General features: G+C 42.3%; 1 protein-coding gene across 2 annotated transcripts in view; it reads left to right on the forward strand.

The window, feature by feature from the left end:
• RPRD1A (regulation of nuclear pre-mRNA domain containing 1A) overlaps positions 1-23,829 on the forward strand; it is a 199,090-nt gene that overhangs the window by 71,880 nt on the left and 103,381 nt on the right. For both annotated transcript variants that reach the window (XM_083188387.1, XM_083188388.1), the window contains exon 3: positions 21,537-21,643. In XM_083188387.1, coding sequence (XP_083044513.1) covers positions 21,537-21,643 — 107 coding nt within the window. The remainder of the gene's footprint in view (positions 1-21,536; positions 21,644-23,829) is intronic.

The following is a 23,829-nucleotide window of genomic DNA, read 5'->3' on the forward strand; positions in this document are numbered from 1 at the left end:
TCAGAACATCCTCCTATTCTGCTTGAATAATTATAAATAGCTTTTGTGCACAGGGAAATAAAATGTTGGGGGCGTGGCCTGACCGGATACCCAGGTAGACGTGGAACTTCAAAGCTCCTGCTTCCTACCTTATTTGTAGCCCCAGAAACACCTCTAGAAGCCGCATATACCAGCTGGAACATCACCCCTTGCCTCCCGCCAGCTTTGTGTGGGGGTTGAGACGTGCTGCGGAGCGTTTCGTTGCGCTCTGGCAACTTTCTCAAAGGTAAGGTACCTTTGAGAAAGTTGCCAGAGCGCAACGAAACGCGTCAGGTTAACCCTTGTCTGCACTCTTGTGATTATTATTTTGGATACCACACCAACTACCCCTTGAACCAGCTACCATTTTATTCCCCACGGGCTCAGCATTTTCCATGCCGGCACCCCCAATTTGGATGTACAAATCGGGACTAAACACCTGCTAATTTCTGGAGCCTCTTATCCGAGCAGTGAGGTATATACATCTTACCCACCAGTGGAAACAGAGACCAAGGCTTCCAGCAGGACCAACTGACCCCCACCAGTACAAGCCGAATCCGGACCCCCATTCCCAATTGCCCCCCCCCCCCCCCAGCCCCATTTCCAATTGGGGACCACCAAATCCCAACAAGAAGGTAGCAGTGCCTGGAACAAGTGGGACTCACTTACTTAAGTATCCTATACAAACTCTATTCATTTGACAAGTGGTTAACTGTATGCCATATTTCTCCTAAGTGCAATAATTATGTTTTAGGCAAAAATATATGTGCATTCATATTGCATATATGTTTTTAATTGATGTGATAATTAAATGTATTTTTATTTTGTGATACCCAATTGATCAAATTTATTCATATATTTAAATTTATTTTTTAGTGTAATTAATTACCTTGGCGCTCTACACAACTCTTGTTTTTTTATCTTGCCTATACAGGCAGCCTTGGTGCAGCTGCCCTATATTCAGCCCTCTGTGGTGCCTGCCTGGGGAGCCCTGCGTGCTGCCTGCTGCTGGCTGCCCACTCCCTTGGGTCAGCTCAGGAGCAATAAATTGGGGCATACCACTTCAACCCGTCCACCACCCGCGCTGCAGTATTCTGGACTCCCCTGGGTCATACCTGAGGCTGCCCTGAGCAGCTTGGGGTGCACACAGTACAGCATCCCTGTGCTTGTGCCCCCCATATACCCTCCAGCTTTTATCCCACAGCTGCATAACTGTAAGGGGTGCCCTGGATGTGCAGGTGCCCAGTTCCCTGCACTTTAGGACTGCACAGTAACATCCCAGGCCAAGGAGCTCCATCTAGTGGCCGGTTGTTTTAACACACTTAAAAGCACCACTTGTAAATACCTAACATGCCTTTGATTAGGCTTGGAAACACCACCATGTACAATTAGTTGCGCCTCTCTCTCCTACCTCCCATGTTAATTATTAAGGACTGACCTGATCGCAACTCTTCCTGTGGAACCGTACGTTTGTCAAGTGTACTTACTCTACCAGCACTTTATTGGGTCTAGAGTCGCTTGATATGCCTCCCAAAAGAAGCATACCACCTCAGCCTATCTCCCAGATCCCCTTCTTTAAGGCTTCGCCACACACTTCTCGCCCTAAGAGCACAGAAAAGCCTTCTGACATGCCTGAATCACCAGGTGCACACACGATGACTGCGTCACCCCATGTTCCATCTGCTAATGCATCATCCGATCAAGTTATGGATTCGGACGCTATCACAGTGGGTACATTGAAACTCCTCTTTACAGATTTCAAGAACGAAGTTACAGCGGAGATTAGGGCCGCAATTCAAAACTGCCAACAAGCTGTAGACGAACTGGGTAGCCGCACTGACCATCTCGAGACCAAGATGGAGGAGGTCGTCGGCTCTCATAATGGGTTAATAGACTCACATGATGCCCTGGAAGCAGAAGTCAAATCGTTACGCGATAAGATTGTGGATCTGGAGGACAGGTCCCGACGCTCCAATCTCAAGCTGCGGGGCATTCCAGAAAACATCTCAAATAGCAGCTTACATGACTACGCCATGGATCTGTTTAGGAAGCTTCTCCCCATGTTACATCGGCGGACCTTCTTATTGACCGAATTCACAGGCTACCTAAAGCGAGAGCCGCTCCCGATAATGCACCCAGGGATGTACTTCTGAAAATGCATTACTACCATGTCAAGGAAGCCTTATTGAAAGCTGCAAGACCATCGGCTGAATCGTCTGCCATACTTGGTGAAATTCAACTCTTTGGTGACCTATCAGCAGCCACGCTACTTAAGACGCTCCTTCTATCCAATCACATCAGCTCTTAGAAAGGCGAATGTCCCATATCGATGGGGCTTTCCCACAAAGTTGCTGGTTTTCCGAGAAGGCTCCACAGTTGCTATCCTTAACCCAGAGGATGGCCTGAAACTTATAGCCTCATGGAACATTCCCAAACCCGGGGCGGGCTCTCCTTCCACACGACGACTTCAGCAGGACTGGTCGACGGTGGGGTGAGGTCTGGCCGGGTTACAAAATATGTCCTTAATTCATTACTACTTGTGAGGTCGGTCCAGGGTCCCTGTCACATATAAGTGCTAATTGTTCCTGATACATGTAGTTAGTCTATGTTTTACCCTAAATCAGGTCACAGTGCGGGGCACTGGATGACCATGCGCAAAGTAGTTAGTGACACCTAATACAATCCACATGTTTGTGTTTAAAGTGTTAACACTAACCTATTTTTAGTGTTCACTTTTTCTATGTATATTAACATGAGGCCTAGTTTCTGCCCTCTGCCATTTAATTGTTAGAGTTATTTATGCTGTTCCCGTTCCCCAATGTAGGACCCACCTAGAAGCTAAGGTAGTTGGATTTAAACCCTAAGTATGTTGGTCAGGGTTGGTATGCCTTCGGCGAAGGACATTTTACCTTCCCCCTTATACGGGAGGTAGGAGATTGGCCGCTACCCTCCCCATGCCCTTATTGTACCCAGCCGCCTGTTAGTGCTGGCTGGCCTTGGTCCCATGCGGGATCACTCTTCCCTTTTCTATTTTTTGTTTATAATTACACATTTTTTTCTCTCTTCTATGTCCTGGTATTTAATCCTCATATCTATGTCAGGTCTCTACCACCCCCGCAATAATATACCCGATGCTTGCTACCCTCCGTGCTAGATTATGGTAAAAGTAATTTCCCTAAATGTTAAGGGGTTAAACTCCCCCCAGAAGCGAAAACTGGCACTGAATTATTTCCACAGAGCTAAAGCGCAAATAGTCGCCCTTCAGGAGACTCCCTTCCAAAAACATAATCCACCCACTCACAGATCATAGATACCCTCAATGTTTTACCGCCAATGGACCAAACAAAAAAGCTGGTGTGGCTCTTCTGTTCGCTCGGCATTGTCCCTTTGTTCTGTCCTCCCAATATGCAGACCCAGATGGGAGATTTCTCATCCTGACGGGCCAGTTGGACAATGTTGTCGTGACTTTGGCCTCTTGCTACGCCCCTAATATGAAACAGGTGCCCTTCTGTAGGAAGTTCCTTTATACTCTCCAGAAACAGGCCAAAGGGGCCCTCCTGATCCTAGGAGATTTTAATATGGTTATCGACCCCACCTTAGATAATTCAAAACCGTTACACTCCTCTAGTTACGCTAGACAACGAGACTGCTCAGCCGGCTTCTGTAATGTCCTTGCAGAGTATGATCTTTTTGACTTATGGAGATCAAAACACCCCTCTGAGAGGGATTATACCTTTTACTCACATGTCCATCGTTCATACTCTCGCATAGACTTGGCTTTGGTTGACAAATGGACTCTATCCACAGTCCATAGAGTTGACATCCTACCAATTGCATGGTCTGACCATTCCCCTCTGTTGATCCAATGGGACGTAAATAAACGCAGGGTTTCCCCCGGTCCATGGAGGATGGGGGCCTATCTCTTGGCTCAGCCAGAGGCATAAAAGGCTATACAAACTTCCCTAGATCTTTATGTTGAAACCAACCGCGCTGAAGATACGTCCATATTTGTATACTGGTGTGCCCTAAAAGCTGTCCTGCGGGGCTCTTCGATACAAATAGCAGTTAGGCTCAAAAAACTATGTAAACAGAGGTTTGCTGACGCAGAACTCGAGGCGACCACACTAGAGACTGCCCATAAAGCTGATCCCTCCAATAAAGCCTTATATAACAAACTGTTAGCCGCCAGGGACAGGGTTAACTAACTCTTTCTCTCTGGCTGAGGTCCAGCGCAACCTGCACCGACTCAATCAGAGGTACTATCTGCAGGGTCGCCTCCTGGCTCGTAAATTACGAGGGCGCATCCATGCCATCCATACCTCTAAGGGAGTCAAGGTCACTGATCCCACAGAAATAGCTGAGGCCTTCGCTGAGTATTACTCCCATCTTTATAACTTAAAAAATGACTCCAATACGCCCCAGCCCTCTCTGGCTGACATTAATGATTTCCTACAAGCTCACTCCCTTCCCTCTCTTGATCCGACTACCTGTGACCTTCTTAACAGGCCATGGTCGCTGAGTGAAGCTGAGTCGGCTATTGATTCCTTGCCCCCAGACAAAGCCCCTGGCCCCGATGGCTATCCCTCCAATTTTTATAAGCAATTTAAAGCCAAGGTGTCCCCTATATTAGTTTCAGTTTTTAATGAAGCTTCCACAACTACTAACTTTCCCAAAGAAATGCTAGCAGCCCGCATAATTACCATCCCCAAACCCGGTAAACCCCCTTCTAGTGTCCAAAACTATCGCCCCATTGCCCTTCTTAATGTTGATATTAAATTATATGCCAAAATGATAGCTAATAGGATATCTCCCTTATTACTAAAATTAATCAACCCCGACCAAGTCGGTTTCGTATTGGGCAGACAAGCCTCTGATAATACCCGCAGAATTATTGATATCATAGAATACTGCCAGACACGTAGGCGTCCCCTTTTGGTCTTGTCACTTGTTGCTGAAAAAGCATTTGACAGACTCCACTGGGGGTACCTGTGCTCCACTTTACAGCGCTTTGGCTTCTGTGGAAGGATGCTCAGTTCCATCCTGGCTCTGTATTCTTCCCCGGGCGCAAGAGTATTTACGAACGGTTGTTCATCTTCACATTTTGATATTACAAACGGCACTCGACAGGGTTGCCCTCTTTCACCTTTGATTTTTGCTCTGGCGATTGAGCCCCTGGCTGAGACAATTCGTACACAGGCACTCATCCAAGGACCGGTTATAGGGGGAATATCACATAAGATTAGTTTATTCGCGGATGATGTCCTATTGTGCCTCGAGGATCCGGCATCCTCTCTTCCCCACCTACATACGATTCTAGATACTTATTCTAAAATTTCGTACTACAAGTTGAATACCACTAAAACGGAAGCTCTCCCATTAGACATACCAGATAGTACGCTAGCCTGAAGGAGGAATATAAATATACCTGGAAGGCTAAGACAATTAAATACCTAGGTATTAACTATGACCCTCTGCTACGTGCTTTCAATGTTTTTACTAAGGATTGGATGTTACAGGAAGTGTCCTGGGTTGGACGCATAGCAGCAGCGAAAATGGTACTTCTGCCCAAGCTGATGTACATTTTTCGTACTATCCCTCGAACCTTTCCATCTGTTACCTGTAACAAATTTAATAAGCTGTTGACCTCTTACATATGGAGGGGCGCCAGACCCAAAATAGAAAAAACCACCCAGTCTTGTGCTAAAGATGAGGGTGGCGTAGCATACCCTAACCTGGAGAAATACCACTCAGCTTGTCTCCTGAGCCAATCTAGAGATTGGTTCTCGACGGACAATAACAAACCCTGGGTTGCGATAGAACAGGCTCTAATGTCCCCCCTCCTTCTTCCAGATTTACTTAGACTACCACCAGCAGCTACCCTTTCCCATACCTCAACCTGTAAGGCGGTCCGCACAACTCTTATGGTATGGCAAGGGTTGGTCTCTATTGATGAAGACATTTGTCTACCCTCCCCACAACTTAACCTAACATCCATAGAGGCCCTAATCCCTGACTTGAATGTAGACTCCTGGGCTCCCCTAGGTTTAGTGTTGTGATAAACCAGATATTTATCTGATAAGATTAGATATGATAAATAACCCAAACCAAATTTATTTACTTTATTACCTTTAAATATAACGGCAACGCTGAAATGATTGCACACCCACACAACCTTGTTATAAAAGGTATGACAATGCTTTACTTAAAGAATAGCTTCATTTACAGGTATTTGCAAATGCAGACTAACACAAGAAACATAAAATTGATTAGCTAATACTTAAACAGTAATTCTAAATCAAATCAAAATGGACACCTTTCAAGGACAGTGATCAGCCATGATTAAACCTCCTTCATAATTACCTCCAGCCCCCTGTGCTTCCTTGTTCTTTCTCAACTGCCTTGTCCCTCCTTCTATCACTCTGATATTTAAACCTTTATCACATTAATTAATTAGTTACTCATAAGCATTGAGTCTTATTGGAAAGCTCTGCTTTCAATCATGATGTCATAATTAACCTAACACCCAACTTCAGTGGCCTTGTGGGTCTACGCATGTATGGCCTTGTTCCCATCTTATTCAGTTTGTGGAGACTAGCTTCCTGTCCTTGCTACATTATACTGTCAACATCACATTCTTAAGCTTCTAAAACCAAAAACAATATTCTATAAGAAATCACTTTTAAAGCTCTGTTCTGAATGATCAGCCATTTTAATAATATTATTATGCAAGTCATGCCTAACAAAATGGCTGCTGCTTTATAATATGTTAGATATTATAACTGTTTAGCGCAAAGGGAAGGCCTCATACGCAGTGAATAGTACAGTGTGCAACAAGCTAAAGTCATCTGCAGCAATAATAGCGGCAGTCAGGAAAACAGAATATAATAAAAGCATAGATTTATTGATTAGTTGATTTTCTGTATTATCAGTCCATCCTCAACTTTTTTCATATCTCCGAAAAAAAGTTCATATCTCTCGTACTGTGCATCATTTGTTTCTCTCTTAATACATCGGAAAACCTTCTTGAAGCATTTCACTAGTATACAGAAAAATCAATAATATTATCTTGGCAAAAACATCAAACTTCTTAAAGCATATATAACATTGACTTATGCGAACCAGTTATTGGGGTTCAACCAAATAAACCAACTGTAGGGAATCACATCACTCACACCTGTTCAATAAACTAATTTTTTCAACCCAAATAATTTAATTCAACTTTCCTTTTAATGTCATCAGTTTAGTATTTGTGATGCTTGTACCATATTTTAATTATATTCACAAATTCAAATACAATTTTATAAACTTGGGATAATGTAAATAAGTGTGTTTCTTTAATATACCATGTGTTACTTTCAAATCTCCATGTTGAATCACCACTGTATTAATTAGTAAAAGTAAAATTTATTACAATAGATCTTGTTTGTAACCATTTAGAAACCTTATGTTTGTAAATATAATATAATCCTTGTGGTAATGTCCATATCTTAAGAGACAGTATGTTTGAGAAAACATCATAAGAAACAATTCAATGAGTACTCTTTTTTCTCTAGATTTTATACTAGCACACCCAACTCTGTCACATAACTACATGTTTTGTTGTACTCCAAAATATCTCCTGTTATTACACTCTTTACCAATTTTAAACCTAGGGAGAGTCAGTAACCTCATAAGATTCACTTGTGTAAATCCTACATAGAAAATTAAGTGTTGTTTGATTTGACTGCAAATATAAGTAGCCATTAACCCAACATTACCAGAGTGATACCGTAGATGACAATATAAACAACAATCAGTTTACCTTATTGTTCTTTCTATCAGCTCATGATGAGCGTCTTAAAGAAGAAATGTCATTTTGCATATAGATATTATGTTTGCACCATTGTTACCATCCTTACTCAGAATGCCTCTTCTTTACTAATACCTTACTATATGTATTCTATCAATGGTTCTGGTTTGGATGTTCTTAGTTACTTTTATGTTATTACTCATATATTTATTTTAAACCTTCTAATTAGTTTAACATATTGGCTATCAGTATTTTATTACCATCCTCTGATGCATACCGAAACCTGGGAGCATCAGTAGTATGATGTATATGTGTGTCTGTTATGATTATACTATACTTGTGGGATTAAAATTAAAAGCAGAAGTAGAATACACCACCATGACTCTAGTATTACCTCTTTGATAACTATACACACTGTCCTTGCCAGCAACCAATCCCTGGTAACCCTCATTCACTATAAAAAGATGAAAACTTAAAAAAACAAAAATGACTTCTTCAGTTAGTTAATGTATGGGAAACTTGGTCACTCATGGGGATCATTGTCCACAACCCGCAGGGACACCACTAAGGGTATCCCCCGATTCCGTGGACCTCTTCTTGTCCACAACCCGCAGGGACACCACTAAGGATGCCCCCCGATTCCGTGGACCTTGTCTTGGTCTGTGTGGGTGCCCTGGACAGGCCCATCATCAAATAAGTTTATTAAGTTAGAATCACAGTCACAATATTTATCTGCATCAGTTTCTATTTCTTTCAACTGATATCACCACCAGGTCGGAAACCTTCTTGCAGTGAGACGCATTAATTCAATCGGTTTGTTTCACAGGGACGGGTCTTGCCTTTGATCTACGAGACATTTAATTGTAAGAATTTTCTCACCATTGCATAGTCTCCAGGCTGGACCTTATAACAACATCCCTTCATAAGCTTGTTTGCTTTTCTGGTAAAGTATTTAGATGATGTGAGAATTAGAGTGACAAGTCTGCTGCTGGATGTTGAATAGGGATTGATGGTCTCCCAAAAAAAATGTATATATCAATTAAAATAATGATCTTATAAGGGGACAGGTTCAGTGGCTGCTGAGGAGTAGTGTGAATGTCATACAAAACCGAAGACAAAACTTCAAGTCAACTCATGGTAATTTCCACACCCACCCTAAATTATGTGTTCTCAATATGCATTTGTTAACATGTTCAATTTTGACTAAAACCTTTTAGTGAATGGTGAGTGCAACCAACCTTCAATACCCATACATTGATTTATTCCTTAGAATACCTTTCCTGTCAAATATGTACCTCTATGATTTCTTTAATACCATATACCTTATGGGATAACATATCTGAACACAAATTTCTCAAAACATTTCTTTGCTGTAAAGGATGCTGTACATGGGACAGCTGGGATGTTCCTTCTAATCAAGATAACATATCAGATACCATTTAAATATAATGACAATTTTAAATGCATGTAAATTCCCAAAAAAATTAATTTTTTTAACCTTAGGAATGGACCAGTGGTAGGAGAAATGTTTGATGGTTCTATAGGAATAATTTTCCTGAGTTCATTCTTCTGCAGATGCGTTTGGGCCTCTGCATAAGATGAAATCAACATACATGCCCTCTCTCTCCTTACATGGGTCATCCAATGGGCAGCTTCCGCATATGCCAGGAGGAGGGGTTTGGGGAGCTACTGATCTGCCCCCACCATCTTTACATAGGCCATTAGCCTTTTAACTGCATCCATTTATCATCCATTGGCACATTCCTTTTAAATACACAACTCTTGATGCTTTATGAGCTTTTGCTAAAAAAACATTAAATTGTATAGTGGTGTGATTCACAACAGTGGCCATCTTATTTTTTTTTGTTACCAAGTGAAACAAGATCACTTTATAACATGTGAGCTTGACACTTAACAACTACTGCCTTTGCAGGGAGTTGCACAGCCTCAATGAGCTCCTTTACTTGCTGTGATATTAGCGTATTATATCATAGCAAAATCACGATGGAAAATGAGGATCTCTAAATCCAATACTACCGCATATCCCGTATATGGCCATCCTGAGTCTCCTTGTTGGTGACAACTACAATCTTTGTAGATGGCAGTGGCGTGTCAGAGATATCAGGTCTAATTGGAGAAATTTTGCTTTAAATATTCCTCACAATCATGTTCTAAATCCTGCCTCTCATCCATCCTCTGGGACTCCCGGGTCCCACCAGGTAGCAGAGTAGCAGGATTTAGCGTACCACACCTGACAATGGTCAGGTCATGTGGCGCTGGGAGCAAAAGTTCCCAACGAGAGAACCATGCACTGGAAATGTGTCTTGTCCGTGAAGAGTTCATTAGAAAAGATGTAGCATTAGAGACACATAATGCATAATGTGCGGTGTTCTGTAATTTCTATACAAAGGCTGCAGCAGCCGCCACAGTCCTTAAACATGTTGGTAAAGCAGATGCCACTCGGTCAAATGTGCAACTGTAGTACCTGATGGGTCTATGTGAACCCCCATGTATATGTGTTCAAACTCCCAAGGCCGCTGCTTGTTGTTCATTACAGTAAAGCCAGGTATATGATAAATCTGATATATCCAGTGCTGTGGTTTCTGTCAGTGCGTGTATCAGAGCCTCAAATGAAGCAATTATGTCAATATATTGTACTTTGTCAGCTCTGTGTCAGTTAGATTTAGTAGTAGTAATAGAAAAGGTGTCAGTAAGAGAATCCTGTAAAGAATTTAAACACATCATTAGATCATAAACATATTGAATCAGCATTGTGGTAGCAATCATGCAACTCATTGTGGGACATAGTGGGGCTGTCCATAAAACTTTGGCTTAATTGAGTCCACGTATATTGGACTGTGCTGTAAATAAATGTAGTAAGTACTGACTATCTGCTATTTGATAGTAAAAGATATGCAGATCATAAATCAATGATTAGATGACTGTAATAATCACATTGGGCAGATAACCTGCAATAACAGAGTGTTGCAAATACTATGGGTATTAGATAATATGCTTTGTTGTAAAATCTGGAAAAAAAACTATTTCTTGTGGTCCATAGATGTTTAGAAACTTGTGACATGATTAGTAATGAAAAACTCATCAAAATACTAATTGCTTAATGCCCTATGAGCATCACTCGTATCCTCTAACCCCGTGAGGGTCCTCATATCGGTTAGTGCCTTCTGACAGCAGTCTCTCATGGATTCCTGTTAATAATACACAATTTCTTCCAAACCACTCTGAGAAAAAAATAATCATTAAATCATTACAAATATTTGAGAGAATATCATGATTAGTTGTACAGCAAATGCGATTACTAATAGCAGTACCTAGTAGTGCTGCACCTAATTGTGACCTCCATTCCTTATTTGTGGGCTCATATGCATGACCAATGGATCTAGTAAAGTGGCAACATGCAATCAGATAAATCAGTAAGCATAAAAATGCAACTCAATATGCATCTTATAATAATCACTATAAAATCTGTATTTTTCAATAAGGGCTTTGATAAGGATTCTGCAGAGGTACCTGCAGACTCAATATTTTTTCTAAATAATTTCTAGTGGCTCAGTAATAATAATAATAATAATAATAATAATAATAATAATAATAATAATATTTTTTTAAAACACTTGCTTTTTCTGTGCAAAATGAAATGCATCAATTTGTAAATTAATCTTTTTTCTGGAATGGTCACACCTTTATTGGCTGGGATTTAATTAATAAAACAAGCAAAAGCAATAGCATTATTAAGCTCAGACATCCTATTAGCATTTGTCATTTGGGAAAAAAAAAATGGCAGTTTTTAAACAGATGTTGACAAAACAACATTATCACTTGAGGGAAGCAATGGGGAGGGGGCTGGAGGTCATCCTTGGGTATGGCTGATCACTGTCCCATACAAACATTGCAATAACTTTAATCTATTCATTGTGCTTTTTCAAAAGGGTAAACAATATCTTCAATTCTAAGATCTTTCAACCCATAATTGTTCAAATGTCCTTGTTATGGAAAACAGTTCTGTAACACTCCTTGGGTATTTCACATCATTTAGGAATAAAACTTTACTCTCTTATCAATCTCATTAACCATTTCCTGCCTTTAATCTCCTACAGAGTTATTTCTGATGTTATTCTCACCTCATCACTGGAAAAAAAAATTCTTCCCTTCTACTTTTTCAAAAATAAACAAAAAATTTTAAAATTATTCTTTTTTTTCCCCATTTTTTTCTTTTTCTCCCTAAGGCTCTAAAAGACATATCACCTCTCCTCACTTCTCACTGAACAGAATTAACCCCTCAGTGGGACAGTACAATCTTTCCAAACATATGTGGGTTAGTGGGATATACTATCTCAATTCTTGAAGCTTTCACCACCTGTCACCAGACCATTGCGCGTTCACTCTCATCCAATAATCATTACCTCACAGGTGCATCATCATCGCCAATTCCAACTTAACTATGACCAGCATAGTATTTTCTATTCCTTCTCACTTGCTCACACTAGTCACATACTCAGAACTTTCTGTGATCCCATACAAATGCTTAAAAAGGTGTTACCTCTTTCAAAGACAAAAATGTAAATAAAATAAATGAAAAATTTCCCAAAAAAACCTAACCTAGCGTTATATGTCACCCAAATGTTATCATACCTACGCTGCGTTATATGTCACCCAAATGTTATCATACCTACGCTTTCCACGCTGCGTTATGTGTCACCCAATGTTATCACACCTACGCTTCCACGTGTCCCACCCCCACCCTGTCTTCTTTTATTATTTTTCCCCATATATTCTACCTTGTACGTAGGTGGCAGATACCCCCTGTGAATCTCGCTACCGGTCAGCACTCTTCACAGGAAAAAATCAACTCATCAAATCAGAAAAAAATTATATGCAATATGTCATTCTTTGTTACCATATCTGCACATTGTCTAAGTGATCATTACACGATTAGATCACTATCTCCCCTTGTTATTTAGCTAACTGTGGCCACAGTATTAACCCCTTAAGATACTCTATAAATTTAGTACCCTCCCCCTTTCAAAACAAACAAAATTAAATTAACACAAATCAAAAACAAAACAAAAATTGGCTTAAAGAAAACCCCACAGCCTTAAGTCAGTTATCACTGATTACCTTCCATTCATAAGAATAAAAATAAACCCAGGACTTATCTGCGCATTACTCAAGGTATATCTGATTCAATCTATGTATCCAGATTAAGCAAATAGGCAATAGAAATTGCCAACAGAAAACATGGTCTAATATATCAATATGAACCTTTAAGAATAGATGTTATATTGGACTTATATCTCATCGATATATATATCACTTTTCTTATCCAAAATGTATTACTCATTAAATGAAAAAACATTGAATTCACATGATCATTTCCTGTTTCTTCACCTAACATGGACAACTCCTTATCTCGCATTACATCAACTGAATCCATCACTTTAGAGTTTCCAACTCACAGCTGCTTTGTTTAATAAACCAAAAAAATTAAATCAAAAACCCATAGCAGAAAAACATCAGTCCTACATTACGGACTTCATCTCCGCAAGACAGGAGACCAAAAAAACTTTACAATGAGATAAACTCGATCTTACTTTCTTTGTTATAAACATTATTCCAATTAACTTTATTTATTCTGGTGGTAAAAATGAACTGTTACTTGGCTTACAATATTAGCGTCTACTCCTTTAAACTCTGTATTTTAACGGACCTCTGTCTATGGATATAAAGAAATTAGCTCAAACTGTTATTGTAATCAGACTGCTTGCTAGCTCTAACAATGCAACGTATACTTAATTATTTATTAACATTTTCTTATATAAACCATATACAGTAGAAAATCAGAGGGTTTCCAAACAATACAGATTATGGATAAATCATGCATTCCATTTTTTCCACATGTTGCTGGCCAGACAACCAGAAAGAAACGTAAATGCACAATCTCCTCTACCTATCTCTAATCACCAAATTATAAGCACGGGAAAACCTATAACAAATATATGCAACTTCTTTAAAATTTATAGATTGGACAAACAAAGAAACTCTAATTATCAAAACAACCGCTACAGATTAGTTACTTCAGCAATATTCTCAGCAGACAATATACACCAAACAATCCAACCGCGGTCAAAAAATAAAAACAAACAAAAAAAAAATACTGTCATTTAAAGAATATTTTTTTTTTTTTTTAAAAGTAGAAAATGTATTGCCAGCATAACCTTTATACCAATATGCTTGCTATAGTCTGCATGCTTTGCAAATAAACTAAAGAAATACTCTTCCTGACCCAAGCAATGTTGTTTACAACTTCTTGCCAAGTTTCTCGCTGCTCTCCTTATCTATTCTCTGACACAGAGAAGAAATGGGCGATGCGGGGGGGTTTAGCAAGCTGACAGTCTGCAAAATGCAGCATTGTCTTTCCATGCCTTAAATTACGATCTATTGGTTTTATAATTAAAGATCGAAGTTGCTTCAAGTAATATTGGATTATCACACTTTAACAGATGTTGAGAAAGATAAGGGTACAAATAAATGCACTGACTTTACAATTTTTTCTACACATTTTTTTTATTTATTTATTTATTTTTTTAAATAGCTAATTTTTTTTTTTTTTTCAAACTTTGATTTTCTCAACTGATAAAATGTGAAAACCAACATCATTGAATCTCGCTGGGGCCTCCAACTGATAAACCAGATATTTATCTGATAAGATTAGATATGATAAATAACCCAAACCAAATTTATTTACTTTATTACCTTTAAATATAACGGCAACGCTGAAATGATTGCACACCCACACAACCTTGTTATAAAAGGTATGACAATGCTTTACTTAAAGAATAGCTTCATTTACAGGTATTTGCAAATGCAGACTAACACAAGAAACATAAAATTGATTAGCTAATACTTAAACAGTAATTCTAAATCAAATCAAAATGGACACCTTTCAAGGACAGTGATCAGCCATGATTAAACCTCCTTCATAATTATCTCCAGCCCCCTGTGCTTCCTTGTTCTTTCTCAACTGCCTTGTCCCTCCTTCTATCACTCTGATATTTAAACCTTTATCACATTAATTAATTAATTACTCATAAGCATTGAGTCTTATTGGAAAGCTCTGCTTTCAATCATGATGTCATAATTAACCCAACACCCAACTTCAGTGGCCTTGTGGGTCTACGCATGTGTGGCCTTGTTCCCATCTTATTCAGTTTGTGGAGACTAGCTTCCTGTCCTTGCTACATTATACTGTCAACATCACATTCTTAAGCTTCTAAAACCAAAAACAATATTCTATAAGAAATCACTTTTAAAGCTCTGTTCTGAATGATCAGCCATTTTAATAATATTATTATGCAAGTCATGCCTAACAAAATGGCTGCTGCTTTATAATATGTTAGATATTATAACTGTTTAGCGCAAAGGGAAGGCCTCATACGCAGTGAATAGTACAGTGTGCAACAAGCTAAAGTCATCTGCAGCAATAATAGCGGCAGTCAGGAAAACAGAATATAATAAAAGCATAGATTTATTGATTAGTTGATTTTCTGTATTATCAGTTGTTACAAGATATCCTCTCAGACAAAATTGTGGTGCCTTTTTCCCAACTTCAACAGCAGAATAAGGTCCCGAAACGAGACTTCTACAAATTTTTACAGATAAGACACTGGCTTAGCAGTTTCCTCCCTAAATCCTTAGTTAAGCTAAGCATTCCTAGGATCTTACTGTCATTCTTTGATGCCACAACCGCAAGGGGAGGTATCTCTTGCTGGTATAAACATTTGATCTCTATTAGCTCGAATAACAAGTTCCCGTCTCAACACCAGTGGAAAGATATTTGCCAAACGTATTCTCAGAAGAGGTATGGAAATTAATTTTTCGCTCCTGTTTCAAAATGTGTTAATCACTCGGAGATGTATTTTAAGCTAGTCTAAAGGGCTTACCTTACACCAGATCGTCTCCATAAGTTTTGGCCTTCTGTCTCCTCGCTATGCTGGAGGCATTGCGGTGGGGTGGGGTCTATTTTACACACCTTCTGGTCCTGTCCGGCCCTGAGCTCCTTATGGAGAGAGGTATTTCATCTGATAACTAAAGTGCTCAAACAACATATGCCTATGAATCCTCTCGTTGCACTCTTTCACTATTATCCAAGGATGTTACCAGCTAGCGATAGGTACCTCCTCGGGCATATCCTGTTGGCGGCTAAAGCTTTCATCGCCCAATTTTGGAAGTCCCCGGATCTTCCTAGTATCCAAATGATTGAAAATAAGATACATAAGCATTTCCTATTCGAAACATCTGATGTGGATTATTCCCCTAAAGCGTCCTCAATCCACATGAAATGGTTCAGATGGATTGAATATAGGGAAATGGAAGGACATCCATGTGGCCGCAACACCTCTATTGACCTTTCAGTATTGAACTCGCCTAGCACTATCACACAACCGGTAACCACTGATGTAACTTTGTCTTAATAGAGTGCACTCTGCCTGATTTGTTCATTAATGGGCATGTAGACTTTATGACTTACCTGACATATTCTGCATGTGCTTTATGTACATTCTCCTCTTTTTGGTGTTATTTTTTATTTTTTTTGTATATGTTTTATTTTATTTACCTTTTTATTTCTTGCTCTGTTCAGAATTGATATTGACACATCTGTTTAACTATCTATATGTCTTGTGTTTCAAATATAACTTCAATAAAAATTCAATTTATAAAAATAAAATGTTTTCACATTTTGACTGCAGCGTACACTAAAATTTTGTGGTAAAAATAAGGGGGAAGATTTATTGGTTAATTATTCTGCCCTCATTATAGAAAACAAAGATGTAAGTAGAAAGGTATGCAGTCACTGGGTAGACCAATATCTAGGTCGACCACTAATGGTGGACAGTGACTAGTTCGACACCTTAAAATAGTTGACATACCAAAGGTCGACTTTTGACAAAAGGTTGACTCAATCTCAGAGGCGTAACTAGAACTCTGTGGGCCCCATAGCGAAATCTTGAAAGGGCCCCCCACCCACCATTGTATATAATTATTCAAAAGGGTATTTCCTGCTGGGCCCTCATGCCGTAGTAGCATTCCCTGTTACTTCACTGAGTATACAAATGCACCATATATGCAGTGCAGCAGATACATGTACTGTGCAATACATGTGATGTGTTTCAAGAAAAAGTTATTGCAAGTTTTAATGGTGTCCTGCTGGGAGGGCGCCAATGACAGCAACCAGCTCGGAGGACCCCCATGAGCAATTCATATACAGTACAAATAGTGCCCTATACAGAGCCCCACGGCTCTACTGTCTCCCTCTCTATATACACACACACAAATTGCGATATATATGTATGTATACCATAGACACAGACAGATGGGAGCGGGGGCTTTGGGTCCCCCCTCCCCCCTCACTGCAGCACCTATTTCTGCACAGGAGGCCGCCTCACCTTGTCCCATGTCAGTCAGGAGGTCCTGCGCTGTCCCAGAAACAGTAATGTCTCTCCATGCTGTGCCTGGCCCGAACAAACCGCATGCCGCCTACTCCTCCAGCAGCTGTCTGTTCGGGCCTTGTGGTGGTCCACCATCCACATACAGCAGGAGCGAACACTTGCTGGGGGGGAGTCGGGGTCCCGATGCACAAACTTCTACCGCTGGGGCCTATACCACAGGGTAGATTCCTCTGCGCCAGGTCCAGTGGAAGAGGTGACTGCCCGAGAAAGCAGCTGCAGCACCCTCTACTGTGAGGAAGTGTACCCGGATGGCTTTGCCTTTGCTCGGTCCCGACTCTGCCTCCTTCCTTTCCTTACAGGCAGGCCAGGAAGAAACAGTGGCTGCAATGGAATAGTAATAAAAAAAAAAAATACATAATTATTGAAAAGGGTGCAGGGGATTGCCTGCTTGGCCCTCGGGCCCCGCCAGCGGCCGGGCCTCATAGCAACTGCATCCCCTGCACCCTCTGTAGTTACGCCACTGCTCAAGCTTATGGTCAACATAAAAACATAAAAAAGGTTGACATGAGTTTTTCATGTTTTTTCTTAAAAATAAATAAATGGAAATAAACAGTGTGCCGAGCACGGTGAGGCAACATGCCCAAAGCATGGGGAGTGTAGACACCAAAAATGTCAAATTCATGACCTTATTCATGTTGACCATGTCTATGCCATGTCATGACCATAGCCTAGCCTGCGAATTCGCAGCCTTGGAAGTCCACTAAACCCCGACTTGCGAATGGTGGCCTGGCCGCCACCCAGTCGCAGCATGTGTTCGCACGCACTGGCTGCGAATGGATGTTTGACACAAACATCCATTGCAGCCTGCGGGGGAACACCCACATCGTTCGATGGTCGCTGACCATCGAATAATGTGGAAGACACATGCACATCTAAGGTTGTTTAGAGCTCCTATCATCAGTTTTAAATTAAAAAGCCTCTAGGATAGGTTGAAACTACTAGAATCCTCCTAGACACAAAATAATAAGATTAAGGGGAGGGATGTATTAAGCGGAAAATGCAGTAAAACTCCCGTTTTGCCGCATTTTCCTATGTACTAAAACCCGGCCGCACCGATACCGCCGGGCAGGGTATCGCCACCTTTGTCTGGAGATACTCTATAGAAGCCTATAGGCTTCTTTTCGCCGCCCACCAACTCTGCCGCAACCCTGCCGCCTCACAGACCCCCCTCTCCCTCCAACTTACCTTCCTCCAGGTCCTCCTACTCCACCCCCTAGTAACGCAGCCGGACGTCCTTCCGGCTGCATGGGGGGGGGGAGGGGGAGGCGCCGGGGACAGCCATGCTGAGCTGTCCCAGCATAAGGGGACCAGGAGGCGGCAGGGGGCCTTCATCACCGCACCACAATGCCAGTCGCATATGTACTATGCGCTGGCTTCTTGGCGGCCGGGCAGCGATGTATATTAATACATCCCACCCAAAGCCTGAGAGAGAGATTTATCTGGTATTTGCTGGTCGCAATAACTGTGTTTGAACTGAGTGACAGCTGTCCTACTGTAGTTTGGATAATTATTACAATTAAGTTGTTACATACAAGCTGGATCTCAAGTCAAGCTTTTTCTTTAGTTTACCATTTTAGTAAAAGTGATGGGCTGTATACAGTTAAGGGCCCTACATATGCAGAGATGTGTGCCAGAGATACATAACGGGAGATTCAGCACAAGAGATTTCACTCTTGTGACTCATTTTAGACAATGAGCCACATACAGAGAGATTTGTGTCAGAGATTCATAATGGGAGATTCAGCACGGGAGATTTCAAATCTGTCACAGAAAGTGAAGTAAAAACACTGCACTTCATCACAAAAATGTTATTATTACTGAACACAAAAAAAAGTTAATCATTGGTGGTGACTAGTGGACCCCCCCCCCCCCCCCCAAAAAAATAAAAAAATTAAATCATGGTGGCTAGTGGTTCCCCCTGAACTGAACCCCCCCCCCCCCCATATGCAAACTTTTAAATGTTGGTGGTACAGTGGGAGCTGACAAAAAAATACTTACCAAGTCCGGGGTCCAGCGTCTCGTCCTCTGTCATACAGACAATAATTTTGTAAAAAAAAAAAAAAAAAAAAGGCATGGTCCCCCTCCCCCCCCCCCCCCCCAGGCATGACCAGCCCCGGGCTTTTTGAGTGGTCCTGGTTCCCAAAATCCAGAGGACAAAGTGCGTGGGGTCCCCCGGATTTTGGGGACCAGCACCAGGCTCTTGAGCTGGCCCTGGTTTCCAAAATACGGGGGACAAAATGAATAGGGTACCCCGTATTTTGTAGACCAGCACCAGGCTCCACTAGCAGGGGGTGTAATGCCATAGCCAGGGGACACGCTTGATGGTGTCCCGTGGCCAAAGCATTACCCACCCTAACTAGTCAGCCCAGGCCAGGAGTTTTTGGGGAGGTGAGGACCCCCCAAATAAGGGGGTCCCCCCTCTCCAGGGCATCCCAGGCCTGGGCTGAAGCCCGGGGATATCCCCTGCACCCCTGGGCGGTGGGTGCAGGGTTGATAGCTTGTTTAACAGTAATATTGTCTTTTACAGTAGGACTACAGGTCCCAGCAAGCCTGCCCCACATGCTGGCACTTGGGAGAACCACAGGTACCAGCATGTGGGGCATTAAAGGCCCGCCGGTACCTATAGCCCCCCTGTAAAGGAAATATTAAAATAAAACAACAAACACCGGTTTTAAATGTTTTATTTAATAAGAACACAAACACAGATTTTTTAGTATTTTATTAAACTGCATCTGGTCTTCACCCAGGGGGGCTCCTGCAGCGTCTTCACCTGGGGGGCAGCGCCCCCCTAAGCTCTTTTGCATGGCTGCCGCCTCCCAGGGCTTCTGCCTCTTCATCTGTGTTCTTCACCTGGGGGCGGCAGCCTTTTAAGCTCTTTTGCATTGGCCGCGCCTCCCAGGACTTCAAGAGCTCTTCTCTCCTCCTCCGCCGTCGGACTGACTGCCCCTACCCTGTCTCCAGCTGGCTAATATAGCCAGCTCTAGGGGGCGGGGCAATGACGCGGCAAGCCGTGATTGGCTGGCCGCGGCCATTTTGAAATTTGAATTTTTTTTTAACATCTCCGTCCCGATGCTGCCGCCGAGAGGAGAGGTGAGGTGGGGGTGGCGATGGGTGCTCCTGCTGGTGGGGGAGGGAGATCAGGGGTGGTGGCGGTGGCGGGTTCTGCGGCGCGGGGTGCGGCGGGTCTGTGGCGTCCGCAGTCGCTCGGCCCTGCTCATCTGCCCGCAGCCACACATGCGGGAGATGAGCAGGAGCTTTCTGAGCGACTTCTCTGAATTGTACAACCCATCCTTTCTGAATCTTGGGCAGATCCAGAACGGCGGGGGCGCGCATGTAAATCGCTGTGTGGGCTATATACACAGCGATTTACATGCATTTTCAGGCATTTTCTGAGCGATTGGTTAAAATCTCTCAGAAAATGCCTGAATATCGTGCTGTGTGTGGGGCCCACTTTAAATATTAGAGTAATGGTCACTTTGATATCACTTTGTACCTGCTGTAGATTTTATATCTACAGTTATTGACTACAATGTACATTAGATTGATCTTGGTCAACCTGGCACTGAATGTATTGAATACTGTGTTTTTGTTCTAGCACTTCAGTTGTCTTTTATACCTTTTATACCCCCCCCCCCCCTCATACTGCCACCAATAACCATTTTCCAATCCCTCAATGCATACTTTCCTAACATTCTGGAATGGCAGGGAGCCTCCCAAAATTGAGTGGTCTTCCCAGCCCCTCGGGTAGGTAGGCAAGACACCTGCTTTCTCTGGAGGCTCCCAGCGCCATCGCCTTTGCCACCCACAACAGAGTACAGGAAGAGAGGGCAGCAATATAGGGAAGTATGCCTTTAAGAGAAAGTATGGAGGTGAGGTCATAGAGGTTCCACAGCAACCACCTGCATTAACTACGACAAGGATCCTCACAGGCATCCTTGATTTTTTGATAGGCAGACTTTGATGGCGCCCCCCTAGATCCCGGCGCCCTAGGCAGCTGCCTTACTCTGTAATTACTATTTCATAGAAATATGTAATGTAGCCTTATGCAGTAGAGCATATAACATTTTAGTTGGAAGATAACTGTGCTGGACAAAATTATATAACTGGTACATTTGTGCATGTTTCTTAATGGTATGCTTTGCTTATGGTCATTTTGAAATAGTTTTTAATGAACAATAATTAAAATGTCTCTATTTCTGCAGTGAAACAGATGACAGCTGTAAGAAACACTTGGGTAGGGTACTATCTATTTGGGAAGAAAGGGCTGTGTACGAAAATGAAATTCTGGAGCCTTTGAAGATTGCATTGTGTAAGTAAAACTTTGACATCTGTATTCCTTAAGTTTTCTTTTTTTATCATAATCCAGTTGTATTTGATTTTTTTTTTGTATAATTGACAAAACAATAAAAATTTAAAAGGGTATTTGTGTAGCAAGGTAGACATTGGGGCAATGTACAGTAAGTCATCTCTTTTGAATGTTCAGGGTGGTATTACAATGTGCAGAAGGCACTGTGCAGGAGTGGTATATTGCAATGCAGGGGATGCCAGGCTACATGGTATGTTATGCAGAGCCGGCCTTAGGCATAGGCAAACTGGGCAATTGCCTAGGGCATTTGGAATGCCTAGGGGCACCAGCAGCTTCTGCTGATTAAAATGATACGCAGCATGCCTATATTCTGTGTATGAGTGAGGCTGTATCTGCATATGAAATAGTGTATTCAGGGAAATCATTGTAACATAGCATTCCGTATTCAGGTACAGCCACAGTCACACAGACATAATATATTCATGCCACATATCATTTTAATCATCGGAAGCTCCTTGTGTGTCCTAGTCACTTAACAATGCAAATAAGACACATTTTCAGCAAAAAAGGCACCCAACGTTAGCAGAACTGGCCAGGAGCTGCATCGCCTAATGAGGCAAGATATATGAGGAAACATCTGTATCCAAGCAGAGGCAGAGATCATAGGGTTAGCGGCTGTGCGAGTGCTGTCTGCGGGTGGGTTGGTTGTGCAATAGTGTTAGGCATATGTGTAATGGGCATTATGTGTGTAATGTGTATAAGGGCATTAATAATGTGCAACATATGTGTAAGGGGCATTACGGGTGTCATTATGTTTAAGGTTGGCATAATGTGTAAGGGGCATTATGGTTATAAGGACATTAATAATGTGAGTAATGTGTAAGGGGCATTACTGTGTGGTATTATCGGGGGTGCCGAGAGAAAGGGGTAAGAGGTACAAATTACCCAGGCCAAAGTCTGATGGAAGGGCCCAGTGGGGGCCCCAGGCCCCCTCCCCTTAAGTGACAGCAGCAGCTGCGGCTCTTCTCCTCTGCCCAGCACACACTGCTTTGTGCTGGGTTGCAGTGTGGCCTTGGAGGGTGTTGAAAATACAATCATTTCTCAGGATTTTTTTCTAAGGGTATAATGTGAATAATGTAAGGAGTAATGTATATAAGGTAAAGTGGTACTACTGTGTGATGTAACGTGATTTAAGGGACACCATCGCATGATATAATGTGAATAAAGTTGCACTACTGTGTGGCATAATTTGAATTAGGGTTACTATTGTGTGGCCATGCCCCTTCCCAGCAAGAACACACCCTTGTTTGGGCTGCGCACTGAATGTGTGCACTGTTTCTATTTAAAATATTGCGGGTAGGAGCACCAAAATGATGACTGCTATGATGAGGGTTGATGGTGCTGGGAAAGAGGAGCAGGGTCAGAGGCGGAACTAGTGGCGGTGCTAGGGGGCACCAGCAGTGGCGCCGGAACGGGGGGGGCGAGGGGGCAGCTTGCCCCCCCCAAAATTACTGAGGCGCTAAAGCAGCCCCCCCTGTCATTTCTGACATTTTTTTTTATTTGAGCTGCCGCCGGAAAGAAATAATTCACAGCCGGGCAGAGAACGGTGAGCTGCCCGGCTGTATTCACAGTGAGAATCCCTACTGCAGCAGCCCTAGCACCCGACCTGGTATTTTAAAACTTTCGCTACTGCGGCCGCATGCCGGGTTCGCCAGTCTATTGGAGCTTGCTCGCGCTCCGACAGCCAATCAGGAGTCACCACTCCTGATTGGCTGCTGGACCACGAGCAAGCCCCAATTGGCTCGCGGGCGCGGCAGCACGGAATTTAAAATAGCCGGGAGCCGCGACTCTGCTCTCCTCACTGTGGCAGCCGTCAAAGCCTCCGGCGCTGGGCTGCAGCGGTTCAGTCTGTGACTATGAAGCTGCAGCCTGTGGCTGACGTGCAGGCTGAAGAGTGAGAGGGTCCCAGCCGCGGCTAAGCAAGGGACTTCACCTCCCTTGTCTGCATGATCCACTTCCAAACGCTGCCATCTTTCACCCCTGCAACCATACTTACCTTGGTGCCATCATTCAAACTGTAAGTACGTTTTTTAGTACTATTCAGTTTGACATCAGTTATATCCCATCTGTACTATACATCTACCATTCACAGTGTGTACATGAAAATCCACCCATGACTGAGGTGTGTT

The sequence above is a fragment of the Crinia signifera genome, chromosome 5 (assembly GCF_055691185.1).
Source record: "Crinia signifera chromosome 5, ASM5569118v1, whole genome shotgun sequence".
NCBI classification, from domain to species: Eukaryota; Metazoa; Chordata; class Amphibia; order Anura; family Myobatrachidae; genus Crinia; species Crinia signifera.